Here is a 13121-nt window from a genome sequence, read left to right as displayed (position 1 = left end):
GAAAGTCCGGGTACAAAACCCGGATTAGACCCGACTCTGAAATATAATGCAATTTTGTGTGTTATATGCGACTTATAGTACGGTTACATTAGAGTTTTTTGCCGGGTTAACATTTGAAATCCAAACCCACTGGGTTAATTCGGTTAAGTGTAACCGGGGTATTAAAATAATTTTGAAATTAAACATACACTGGCATGTGTAAACACACTAGAAAACTGCAGTACTCAACTGCACCAATTTACTGGCATGTGTAACTGCAGTGTTAATAAGTGTACCCAGAAAGCAACATGTAATGTTTGTAAGTAAAATGTACAAAAATGGCTAAAAAATTACCACTTCGGGGAGGCCCAGGCCTCTCGGTCCTCCCCTCTGACTACGTCGGTGATTGGCACAATTATATTAGTCCCAATTTACATTGGGCGAGTTTACTTGCGGCAATTGTCATTTTGTAGGAGAGAGAGGTGAGGCATATGGTAACCCTTTGCCTCTCAGCACCCTCTCTCACCTACAAACTGACAATTGCCGCAAGTAAACTCGCCTAATGTAAATTGGGACTTACTGACTGAAATAAATATTACTATATGTAAAGTTTAAACCAAACAGGGTTTCGAGACATTTATTTTGGAATAATGTTCTAGTAGATCCCATTTTATATAGAAACCATTACAATATTTGGAACATTTTTTACATTTCATCGTACTGGGCATGCAAACATCCATTATAGGCTTCAATTTCCTGAATCAATTGCGAGTAGTTGTTTAGCATCATATTCCATTCATTGGTGAAGACAATTTTGCACAGATTCTGTTTGATATAATGGATGCAGCGAATTTTCAAAAACCTTTCTGAACGTTGATCGGCCAGTACCAAAGTGGACAATACCGTTTCCTTGGAAATATTATTATTTAGAAAACTTTTACACAGGTCCTTTAATTTTCCCACATCATATTTGTCAGCAGCTGCCAAAAGTTCTCTAACCAAACCCTTAATATTGGGGGCAGTATCGGTATACATAAAGGTAAGCAATTCGCGAATTACCGCAGGTTCAAAATCATTGATAATTATTTGATTGGTTTTATATTCCGCCATAGTTTCATGCTCAAACATGGCTGTGAAGACACTGCTGCGTAGGCTCAATATTGCTTTATGGGCAAATAACTCCTCACCCATGACGACCAAAGTGACATCACTGAATTTTCCACTTCCCAGTAGAGTTGCCATGCGTTTGTGTAGGTCACTTTCTATGTCATATATACCTTGCCACGGTGAAATATCACTGTCAATGACATCTAACATCACGGTGAAATCGCATTTCAAATGCAGACTGCCATTTGTTAATAGATTTCGTGATGGATCCCTCAACTCAGCCTTGGTAATTGGTACCAAGAATCCTTCATATGAACCTCTACCATTAAATTTTCCCAAGGAATCATCCACTTGTCCATCGGGCTTCACGATGTTCAATGTGAGTTTGAATTCAACAGACGATTTTTTTCTTGGCCTGTTAAACATAATTACACTGAACTTTATTGTATTTCGATCACCTTGAAACAAGGTAAATTGCCATTCGATTTTAAAATTGTTATACATTTCGATAACGGGCGAATATACCTCACCCTCGATGGTATTGAATTTTTCAATTTTCCACAAATAACTGCGCTGAAACACTGTAATACGATCACAATACCAAGACTTGGTGGTGTTCCCTTCCGGCCAATGTAAGCAACAATTTTTGTCCTGAGAGATTGATGCTGCCATTGTAGCGATGCTTAAAAGGAACTGTAAGATGTGAAAATGTGTCTTACAAAAGGACTTGCTCCCTGGCAAGCAAGTATCATTGGATAATGTAGCAACAGATGGTAGCACAATGACTTTGATATCTATAATTTTCCACTGAGTTTGAAAAATTTGTAGCGCGGCGAAACTTCCAGGTGCTGAATGTAAAATAGAGATGTATAGTTCATGAACGAACTAGTTCAATCGAACGATTCATTGGAAAGAGCCTATGAACTAGATCAGCCGATATAATTCATTAAGTCCGTGTTTAGACACACGGGAAAGTAAATTCAGTTTTTAGGCAATAGGGGGTAGGAAAGAGTATTGAGGATCTCTTTCCTCTCCGCTCTCTCCCAAAACCTCAATTTACTTTCCCGAGAAATTTGTGTGTCTAAACACAGACTAACAGCGTGTTTTTGTAAAAAGTTTTTGCCCATTCGTTCGTCGATTTCATGAACGAAGACACAATTTGGTTTTCATAGCGGTTGACGTTTGTATTCGTGTGACAAACAAATGTAAGCTTTTTATTTTCGTAATTTTTTTTGGTTTTCGTAACAAAATCAGACGAACGAATACGTCAAAAATAAACGAATGGAAAAGGCCCATCGTTTTGAATGAAAATTAAATAATTTGAGTAATAAATGGCACAAAACACACGAAAACTGGAAGGGAATGCAATTTTATTTATTTCCATAGAAGCACACGCGTATATGTACATCCGTTTCTTCATATTATCACAATTATTTTTGGACAAATTTGATTACATTTTGTTCTTATTTTTTGTTTTTCATATGTTTATCGGGGTTGCCATCAAGTAACACATTTTACGTGCAGATGCCTATGCAAAATTCACAAAATAAGTATCATGGAAATTCTGAAATATAAAAGCTTTTACGAAATATACGAAAGCTTTCAGATAAAAACGAATGGTTCGTAAAATTTTACAAGAACCAAATTTTGAACGTATACGTTTTAGTACGAACGGTTCGTGTGACAGGCAAGCATTTTTACAAAAACACCCTGTAAAGCGCTCGGCACATACGGTGCGTTGCGTTACAACAACCACATGAAAAAAGTGTAAGTGAAGCCAAGTTTTTTGAAAAACATTTCTTTTTACGATCAATAAATGTGATATATGTATGTAAAACATATACAAAACTATAAAAAATAAAATGAATTTAAAATTAAACTAACGTCTTTTTCTACGTCAACGTTCTTCGTCGGCTTTAGTCGACTTTTAGCCGCCGCCGAATGTTTTGTAAGGCGGCCATCGGCTTTGTTCTCTGACTTCTATCCCACCAAAAATTTCTTTCGATGTAGTCCAACAGAGTTATGAAAATGCACTGCGTTCGATACATTTCATAACTCTTATGTTACACGCTAAAACTTTCATACGAAACTTTCCCATTATTTTGGCGTTCTTAGGTCGAGTTCCCCATTACAGTAATTTCATAAAATTACTTTTGTATGGAACTCGATCTATGAACGCCAAAATAATGGGAAAGTTTCGTATGAAAGTTTTAGCGTGTAACATAAGAGTAAGCAGTTGCTGTCCCAGCAAAATTTGACGGAAGGGGTTCTTTGCGATGACGTGATTTCATGTCATCTTTTGCATTGGTTCAAAGGAAGTCGTGAAAGATCCGATCTTTTCATTAGGATTTGAACCAATGCAAAGGAAGTCGTGAAAGATCCGATCTTTTCATCAGCATTTGTACCCATTCCATCGATCCAATAGAGATGATGTTAGTGTTTTTATTTACACACCTGTTTATTTTCATTTTGGTATGTTCCAGTACTGCAAAAATCTACTAATTTTTACTTTTTTTTCCGATAACATAAAGGAAAAATTGTTATCGTAGTAAAAATAAGTAGATTCTTGCAGTTTCGGGAACAGACCAAAGTTGTTAGAACTGTCGTCGTGATGTTGTCTCACGTTTCCTGCATATCAAACAACTAAAACTTCTAAACAATTGGTATTATATGAAGTCCCAACCATCGAGCTAAAAATAGAATCGGACTGCACACATTGCTATTTTAAAAGTTCCCTTGTCTGTTCTAAATCTGACATAGAATGAAATCAATCAAATCTCGCTTCTTGGAATTTGAAAAAAAAAGTTCGAAACGAAAAGGAACAAGAATCTGAAAATAAAGAAGAAACTACTTTTGGAAAGAAATAATTAAAAATAAATTAATTAAGCATAAATGGTATTTTCCATAAAAAGTCTCTCCTCCCCGTTCGTTACATTTTGTTCTTAGAGATCCCTAAAGCAAGCCGGGTTGTAGATCCCTACATATTTCCGTCACTAAACAAAAGAGTATAAATTACCAAAATGTTGTTATAAAATAACAAAATTATAAAATAAAAGTAATTTACGAAATAAAAATACTTAAAGGAGTGCATTTGGAGTCCATGTTGAAATCTGAACTGGTGATGGGAAGATAATTGAAAAAACCTTTTGTAAGATGAAAGAATATCAGTTGCGGAGAACGGAGGAAGTAATGTTTTGCGTTGCAGCGGTGGTGATTACATTGCAATTTTGGATGTAAACTTTTGAAAAACTAAACTGATAAATTAATTGTAGCTATTTAATGAATTCGTTTGAATTAATAAAGAGTTTTGTTTTTCATGAAAACAATATTTCAATACAGCATTTCCATTTTCCAAACAAGACATGAAAATTTCATGCCAAGGGGTTGGTGAAAATGACATGCCAAAGCATTGGTGAAAATGACATGTCAAATCATTGGTGGAAATGACATGCTAAAGCATTGGTGGAAATGACATGTCAACGCATTGGTTAAAATGACATGCTTAGGATCCAGAAAAGAACGTCATCTTTTGGGGTCCACGCTCATATAAAATTCATCGGTGAAGATGCTAAAAAGATGACATGCTAGATCACTTGCACCCATGATTGAATGTCATCTTTGGCATCGAACATTTTGCTGGGTGTAGAGCTCCCTACAGAAAAAAACAGTTGGTTGATCCCTACACATTTCTTCAAAAGATAAACAAGAGTGTGAGTGTATACATTTCGAAGAATTTGTTGTAAAATAAAGAAATAACAACTTAAAAGGGGGGTTTACACTATCTATCAATGCCATATGAGCTGTCATTTCTTTTATCCATTCGACATCCTTTATTTTTGTCAAAGTCCATACCACTTTTAGCTTTTGCGTTCACACTAGCATACAATTTCATATGACCACAAAATATAAATCACGCAAATAGCACAATTTATATTGTTAAAAACTTTAATCGCACTCACATTTTCGTTTTCTTTACATATTTCCTTCATTTTTTTGTAAAATTGTTTTCTTCTAACAATTAATTTCTCAACTGCATGTGAAAATACATGGCCGAAAAGAGCGCTCCATAAATGAAAAATTTACATATGAGCTGCCACATCATTTTGATAGATAAAAATTTTCATAGTGGTTACACTATGTGTACAACATTCACAGGTAGCAAATTTGACATCTCATATGACATTCATAGATAGGGTAAACACCCCTTAAGCGCTCGGCACATACGGTGCGTTGTGCGTTGCGTTACAACAACCACATGAAAAAAGGTGTAAGTGAAGCCAAGTTTTTTGAAAAACAACAACATGGCTGGCGCATTAAAGTTAAACATAATTTAACTGTTTTGGGACAACGCATGTCCCAACGTGTCACTAAACGGACCGTATGTGCCGAGGGCTTTAAGTTGCTAACATTTTTGCTGTAATTCACGAGACGGAAATTTTTAATGGAGCGGAGTTGGAGTCGCTGTAGAAAGCTGAACTAGTGATGGGAAGGCAACATAAAACAACTTAAGGATGATGAAAGAAAAACAGATGCGCTTGGATTAAATCGGGAACGGAGGAAGTAAGCTCAAATGTGATTGAATTTAATGGAAACTTTTTTTAATTTGTGTTTACACAAATAATGAATGCGTTTTATTTATTTTGGGATATTTCGCAATGGCTTGCATTTTAATTGCATCTTTCATAAGTGAATTCATAGGTACGGTCCGTTTAGTGACACGTTGGGACTCGCGTTGTCCCAAAACAGTTAAATTATGTTTAACATTAATGCGTGAGCCATGTTTTTGTTTTTCAAAAAACTTGGCATCACTTACACATTTTTCATGTGGTTGTTGTAGCGCGACGCTCAACGCACGGTATGTGCCGACCGCTTAAGTGAAGCCAAGATTTTTTAAAACAACAATATGGCTGAAGTGTTTAAGAGCGTTTACAGACGATAGGGTTTGACTGCTCAAAAACCTGATTTCCGTTTTGACTCTCATTCGTAATTTCCACATCTAGTGTTGCGTTTTTGAAGTCATTTTATACAAGCGTACTTTTTGAACAAAATTTACATAAATTTACCATAAAGGTTTGTGTGTATTGTACATGAACATTTAAAAAAGTAATTCTTGTGAATCCCATAAAATTGCGTAAAATGTATGGGTTGCTAAAGTTGTTGCCTCATATCGCATGTCATGTAAAAAATAAAGTAATAATTCTTAGGTAAGATGTAAAGGCCTGCGTACATAAGCAGCCTTGCCTGATTGCCTTGCTTTCCTGCTTCATTTCTGACATAATAAAAATAAAAGAATAAAGAAGGCCGAGCAAATTTCGAACTGGGTTGCCCTTTTCTTTTTTATTCTTTTATCAGAAGTAAGCAAGGTAAGCAGGCAAGGCAGCTTATGTACGCAGGCCTTTACTTTGGATGACGAACTTTATATAGGTTTTCGTGTTCTTGATATTTATTAATTAAAATCTCTATTAAATTTTTATCCCACATGTCACTTCTTACAGCATTTAACACAAAAATGTTTATTTGTTTACATTTTTATTCCTACACATTTCGCAAACACATATTCACACATTCTTCATTTTATAAAAATATGTGAGGAAACAATTACTTATACCATGATGATATTTACATTAGGCAATTTTCCTTGACGGATTTTTTTCTTCTTTTATACAAACAATTCTGTTCGAACATTTTTTATTTCAAAACATTTAATATAATCTCAATTACGAAAACTATAAAAGAAATCATGGTATAAGTAAAGAGGTAGATTTAAATGAAAAAAATCTATAGAACCCTAGTTTTTCCTGAATTCATAAAACTTCAAAATTAGTAAACAAAAAGGCAACAAGTGGGTTTATTTACAAAATACGAATTCTGAATAATATGTCAAACAATTTTAAAAACAATCGAATTCAATGATTTTTAAAATTATTTTTGGAACATTTGTATGGAAATAATTCGTCAGGTTATCATTGAAACAAACATTTTACCATATCCACAACTTGATTATGCGGAGAAACATTGGTCCTTCATTCATTTTTCGCGATTTTTATAAAATGCTCAAAATTGGTGTTGTAAACAAACCCACTTGTTGCTTAATTTTGAAATTTTAGGAATTCAGGAAAAACAAGGGTTCTATAGATATTTTTCATTTAAATCTACCTCTTTACTTATACCATGATATAAAATAAATAAAAAATATTTCATGAACGAATTTATCAAAAAAGTACTTTATGTACGTTTTCGTTCACTTACTTCCACAATTTGCGAATGATAACCAAAACGGACAACACATTTTTGAGCAGTCAAACCCTATCGTCTGAAAACGCACCATGGTACAAATACACAGGTAGCCGCATCGGCAATTGTTGGTAACATAAGATGTCAAAATTTGACATAAATTCAATGCAATTGACACATTATGTTACCATCAGCTGGCTTGATAATGCTACCTGTATTATTGTACCATGCGCACTAAGTTAAACATATGGTCTGTTCCCGTACTTTATAAAGTTGTAAAAGTCGTAAACGATTTTCGTATAAATTTTGTGTACTGGAACGCAAAATCTGTGAAAGTGGTAAAAATTGTAAAAAATTTTTAGTTCTGGAACAGGGCTATAATTTAACTTTTTTGGGACAACGCGTTTTTCACTTACACTTTTTTCATGTGGTTGTTGTACCGCGACGCACAACGCATCGTATGTGCCGAGCGCTTAAGCCCGCGTTGTCCCAAAACAGTTAAATTATAGCTCTGTTCCTTTTCGTTCAAGAATCTTCAAGTTTTACCACTTTTTACTCGAAAAGCGTTCCTTTACTTCAGACACAATACAATTCATATTGGAGTATTTTATAACTTTCGCTACTTTTGCCGGTTTTACCATTTTCAAAAGTAAAGGAACAAACCATATGTTTAACTTTAAAGCCCTCGGCACATACGGTCCGTTTAGTGACACGTTGGGACACGCGTTGTCCCAAAACAGTTATATTATGTTTATCTTTAATGCGTCAGCCATATTGTTGTTTTTCAAAAAACTTCAAAGTGTAAGTGAACACTTTGTTCATGTGGTTGTTGTAACGCAACGCACCACGCACCGTATGTGCCTAGCGCTTAATTTTAATGCGTCAGCCACATTGTTGTTTTTCAAAAAACTTGGCATCACTTACACTTTTTTCATGTGGTTGTTGTACCGCGACGCTCAACGCATCGTATGTGCCGAGCGCTTTATGTTATGCCAATTCTAAAGGCCGCGGCACATACGGTCCGTTGAGCGTCGCGTTACAACAACCACATGAAAAATTCAAGAACAAACTTGGCATCACTGACACTTTTTTCATGTGGTTGTTGTTATCAACGCGTGACGCGTCGCACAACGGACCGTATGTGCCGGGGCCATAAAGCGCTCGGCACATACGGTCCGTTTAGTGACACGTTGGGACACGCGTTGTCCCAAAACAGTTAAATTATGTTTAACTTTAATGCGTCAGCCGCATTGTTGTTTTTCAAAAAACTTGGCATCACTTAGACTTTTTGCATGTGGTTGTTGTACCGTGACGCTCAACGCATCGTATGTGCCGAGCGCTTTATAAATAGAAGTCAGAGAACAAAGCCGATGGTTTGATGGTGGTCGGCGGCTGCTTTACAAAACATTCGGCGGCGGCTAAAAGTCGACTAAAGCTGACGAAGAACGTAACGTATACTCACAGTTGTTATAGAAAAAGACGTTAGTTTAATTTTAATTTCATTTTATTTTTTATAGTTTTGTATATGTTATACATATATCACATTTATTGTTCGTAAAAAGAAATGCAATTTCAAACGCTCTTTTTTTGATAATAAAGATTCAACTATAGTCATATTGTCATGTATAAATAATTATTTTTTAATTGTTGCGGGAAGTAACCGGCTCTTCTTTGCATTTACACAATTTCCGGCAAATGAAAAGGCTTGTTCGGATGATGAGTATGTAGCTGGAATTCCAAAGCACATATTTGCCACTAAAGCAGCATTCGGGAAGATCTAAGAAAAAAAAAAAAACAACAAATTATAAAGCCGTTCAAATATATTCATCTTAAACTTACATCATTGTTTTCTCTCCACCAATTAAAGGTTCTACAGCATCGACTTTAGTCTCTAAATATTTATTTATTTCGCCTCCTATGTTTTTAAGAACTATTAGTGGATGACCCCATGAACTCCAACATACTTTGACGGTTCACTTTTTCCACGAAAGCAATAATTTTAGTATAATGTCATAACATCCATTAAATAAACCATAATACCTGTTTTTTCGCTTCTTGTTCGCAGACTTGCTTGTTGATGGTTCATACGATAGTGTAGCATCATCAAATTCCTTAACTTTTCCAGAATCAGTGCCTTTTTTTATGAATATTTCAACAAGAAGCCAAAAAGTGTTGACGTTTTGAGGCAAAGGTATCGGAAGGAATAGACCAACCATGTGGTCTGTTCCTTTACTTTTAAAAATGTAACAGTGGCAAAAAATGGTAAAAGTGGTAAACTGCTCTCATATAAATTGTATGCTTTTTAAAGTAAAGGAACGCTTTGCTGGTTAAAAATGGTAAGAAATGGTAACCTCAGGCACGTAAAGGAACAGAGCAATGGTAGAATAATTACAGGTAGGTCACAGCCTGATTACATTTAATTAGCTGTTCTTAAATCGACAGCAATTTTATGATTTTACTCTACTATGGACGTCGATGTAGAGGCGCATAATTTCATATCAAAATTTCAGTGAAATTACTGTAGTGTGGCCCGGGACTTGTTGTACCATGATTCCAACATTGCATGGCACAATTACTAGGCGTTTACAACAGACAGTTTGTCTTCAAATACAACTCTAATTTACTATGTATACATTTGTCGGCTGTCTCCCCGCTGTCCATAATTTTTTCACAGACAGCCGGGTTAACATATGTTTGACATTTTTGTGAAAAAGAAGTGAGATGATAATTCAAATGTGTTGAAAACAAAAGAATATGTACAAAAACAAAATATGTGAACGGAAAACTGGACGCTTACGTCACACTGGAAAATTTTGGGGTTTTGACAATCAATACATGAACTCTGCTGTCCTGCCATGTGTAAACACAGGAGCTCTGTTCCAGAACTAAAAAGTTTTTACAATTTTTACCACTTTTACACATTTTGCGTTCCCGTACACAAAATTTATATGAAAATTGTTTACGACTTTTACAACTTTTACCACTTCATAAAGTACGGGAACAGGCCAAGGGTTAATTGTGCAATGATTAATTACAATAGGTCTGTTCGATAACTTTGCAAGCAAAAAGTTTTTGCAAGTACTTGCAACTACATACTTCCCATTTTTGTAAAAGTTTGTACAAACTTTTGGGTTATCGAACAGACCTAATGCAACGCCCTATATTATGCAAAAGCCCCCACCCTCTACTCCTCAAAGTCCAAACAATAATAAAACGATTTTGTGTCATTTTTATCACATTTATTTGTATACAATGTTACATATGTATGTAAACCATACTTTAAGTTGTTTCTTTACATATGTATGTACGCATATGTACTTAAAAATTCAGACACCCATTATAGGCTTCAATTTCCTGAATCAATTGCGAGTAGTTGCTTAGCATCGTTTTCCATTCATTGGTGAAGACAATACTGCATAGATTCTTTTTTATATAATGGAAGCAGCGAATTTTCAGTGTGCTTGCCGAGTGTTGATCTGCCAGCACCAAAGTGGGCAATACCGTCTCATTGGAAATATCATTGTTTAGAACACTTTCACACAGGCCCTTCAGTTGTTCCACATCATATTTGTCAGCAGCTGCCAAAAGTTCTCCAACCACACCCTCAATATTGGGGGCAGTATCGGAATACATAAAGGTAAGCAATTCCCGAATTACCGCAGGTTCAAAATCATTGATAATTATTTGATTGGTTTTATTTTCCGCCATCGTTTCATGTTCAAACATGGCGGCAAAAACACTGCTACGTAGGCTCAATATGGCTTTATGGGCAAATAGCTCCTGACCCTTAACGACCAGAGTAACATCACTGAATTTTCCGGTATGCAGTAGAGTTGCCATGCGTTCGTGAAGGGCAGTTTCGGCCACACGTAAACCATCCCATGGCGAACTATGTATGGCATCTATCATTACGGTGAAATCACATTTCAAATGCAAACTCCCGTCTACCAATAGATTTCGTGTAGGATCCCTTAGCTCGGATATGGTAATTTTACGTGGAATTACCAATGATCCTTGATATGAACCTGTACCATTCCATTTTCCCAGAGAATCATCAGCTTGTCCATCGGGTTTTAGGATTCGAAATTTGAGTTTGAATTTAACACAGGATTGATTTGACGTCAACATCTTTACCAGGAACACTATGGCATTTCTATCACCTTGTTGCAATGTAATTTGCCATTTGATTTTGCAATCGTTACACTGTTCGATAACGGGCGATACTACGTTACCCTTGATGGTATTGAATTTTGCAATTTTCCACACATAACTGTGCTGGAATACCGTAATACGATCACAAAACCAAGGCTGAGTAGTTCGCCGTCTTAGGTTTGGCCCCGAATGTATGTAACAAACTTTGTCCTGAGAGGTTGGTGTTGTCATCGTGGCGATGCTTAAAAGGGAACTGTGAAAGTTCGCGACATTTTGATAACTTATTTCAAATTATGAAATTTTGTCCTTTTACATTTGTCCTTGCCTGTCTTTTGACAGACAGGTAGCATAGGAGGAGAATCAAACAGCAGGTAGTAGCACAATGAGTTTGATATTTTCATTTTCAACGGAATGGTAGAGATACATATATAGTACAGCGGAATTTCCAGCAGCTGAAAGTAAAACAAATGACAAACAAATGCTTTCCACTAATCGCCTGCCTAACGAAATTAATCTTTTCGAACGAAAACCATGACATCAACGTCATCAGGATGACGAAATAATGTCATGTTCACACGAGCGTTTCAATTACGTTGTTCGCCTGTCGAACGACGTACACGAATTAACCCGTTTCCACGACACCATTCGTAATTAACAGAAACATAAATAAAATTTCCTTCATTTTTGTTTCCTTGTTTTCACGAAAATTTTAACCGAAAACACAAAAAATATACCTTAAATGAATAGGAAAAACAATGGACTTTCCTTTAAATGCATCTTCTATATTTAACTACACACATTTCATTCATTTTTTCCATAAAATCTTAATAATTTTGTATTTTCAATATATTTTTATATGTTTCTATTTTCAAAATTGAAGAGAGAAAGACATGTCAAAACAATGTTTATGTATACAGACTTCCAGTTATTTGTTTCATTTTCGTTTCTGATTTTTTACGCGATTTTGAACTAATGGACAAGAAAAATGTGTGAATTAAGAAGGAAACACAACCATCTTCCTTCTGCATCTGTATAAAATGTTTAGTTCATTAATTTTCATTCATATTTTTCCTTTTTTCTAAAAATTTTTGTGTTTTCAACAAATTTTTCAATTTTGAATTTAGACATGTCATAATTATTTTTTCGATAAATTCTCTCATTTGTTAGGGATGGGAAATACTTATTCGTCGTTCAGAGAGTATTTCTAATCGAACAACGTAGAAAAATCGTCGTTCGTTCATAGAATTTTGTGTGGGGAAATAAGTAATTTATTCGTAGTTATGGGTCGAACAACAAATAGAGAACGAACGACGTACCGTGGAAACGGGCTATAAAATGCGCTGTTGGTAATTTCTTTTATAAATTATTGTTCTCGTAAAGCGTTTGAACGTCGTGTCACTCTTTTTTTGACTGATCAAATCATAGTTAGGGGTTGTCCCCACTTGAAAATTTATAAAAATCTGAAAAGCTATTGTCTTGGTTCAAATTTGTATATATAAATGCTCTACAAACATTCCAGAAAGAACAAGGGAGTCTTCTCACCTATCACTGAGTGCACCCTTAATGCCAAGTTTACACTTGCGCTCTAAAATCCACTGGATTTCACGAAATCCTGAAATACATCCCGGTGTTTACACTTATTTTTTTGT

The 13121-nt window shown here is 35.4% G+C and overlaps 2 protein-coding genes across 2 annotated transcripts; both read right to left on the bottom strand.

The window, feature by feature from the left end:
• Positions 1-684: 684 nt before the first annotated feature.
• On the bottom strand, positions 685-1758 carry LOC141392091 (speckle-type POZ protein-like). Its single transcript, XM_073965048.1, has one exon. The coding sequence runs from the start codon at positions 1756-1758 to the stop codon at positions 685-687; it is 1074 nt and encodes a 357-aa protein (XP_073821149.1).
• An 8880-nt stretch (positions 1759-10638) lies between these two features.
• Positions 10639-11703, bottom strand: LOC141392090 (speckle-type POZ protein-like). Its single transcript, XM_073965047.1, has one exon. The coding sequence runs from the start codon at positions 11701-11703 to the stop codon at positions 10639-10641; it is 1065 nt and encodes a 354-aa protein (XP_073821148.1).
• Positions 11704-13121: the final 1418 nt, after the last annotated feature.

This window comes from Musca autumnalis, unplaced genomic scaffold, assembly GCF_047663935.1.
Source record: "Musca autumnalis isolate F117 unplaced genomic scaffold, ASM4766393v1 scaffold_2, whole genome shotgun sequence".
Classification (NCBI taxonomy): Eukaryota; Metazoa; Arthropoda; class Insecta; order Diptera; family Muscidae; genus Musca; species Musca autumnalis.
The sequence above is the reverse complement of the archived record's forward strand: the minus strand, read 5'-3'. Positions and strand labels throughout refer to the sequence as shown.

Bases quoted from the DNA above. Each gene is read 5' to 3' on its own strand.
- LOC141392091 (XM_073965048.1), bottom strand. From the start codon at position 1,758: ATGGCAGCATCAATCTCTCAGGACAAAAATTGTTGCTTACATTGGCCG.
- LOC141392090 (XM_073965047.1), bottom strand. From the start codon at position 11,703: ATGACAACACCAACCTCTCAGGACAAAGTTTGTTACATACATTCGGGG.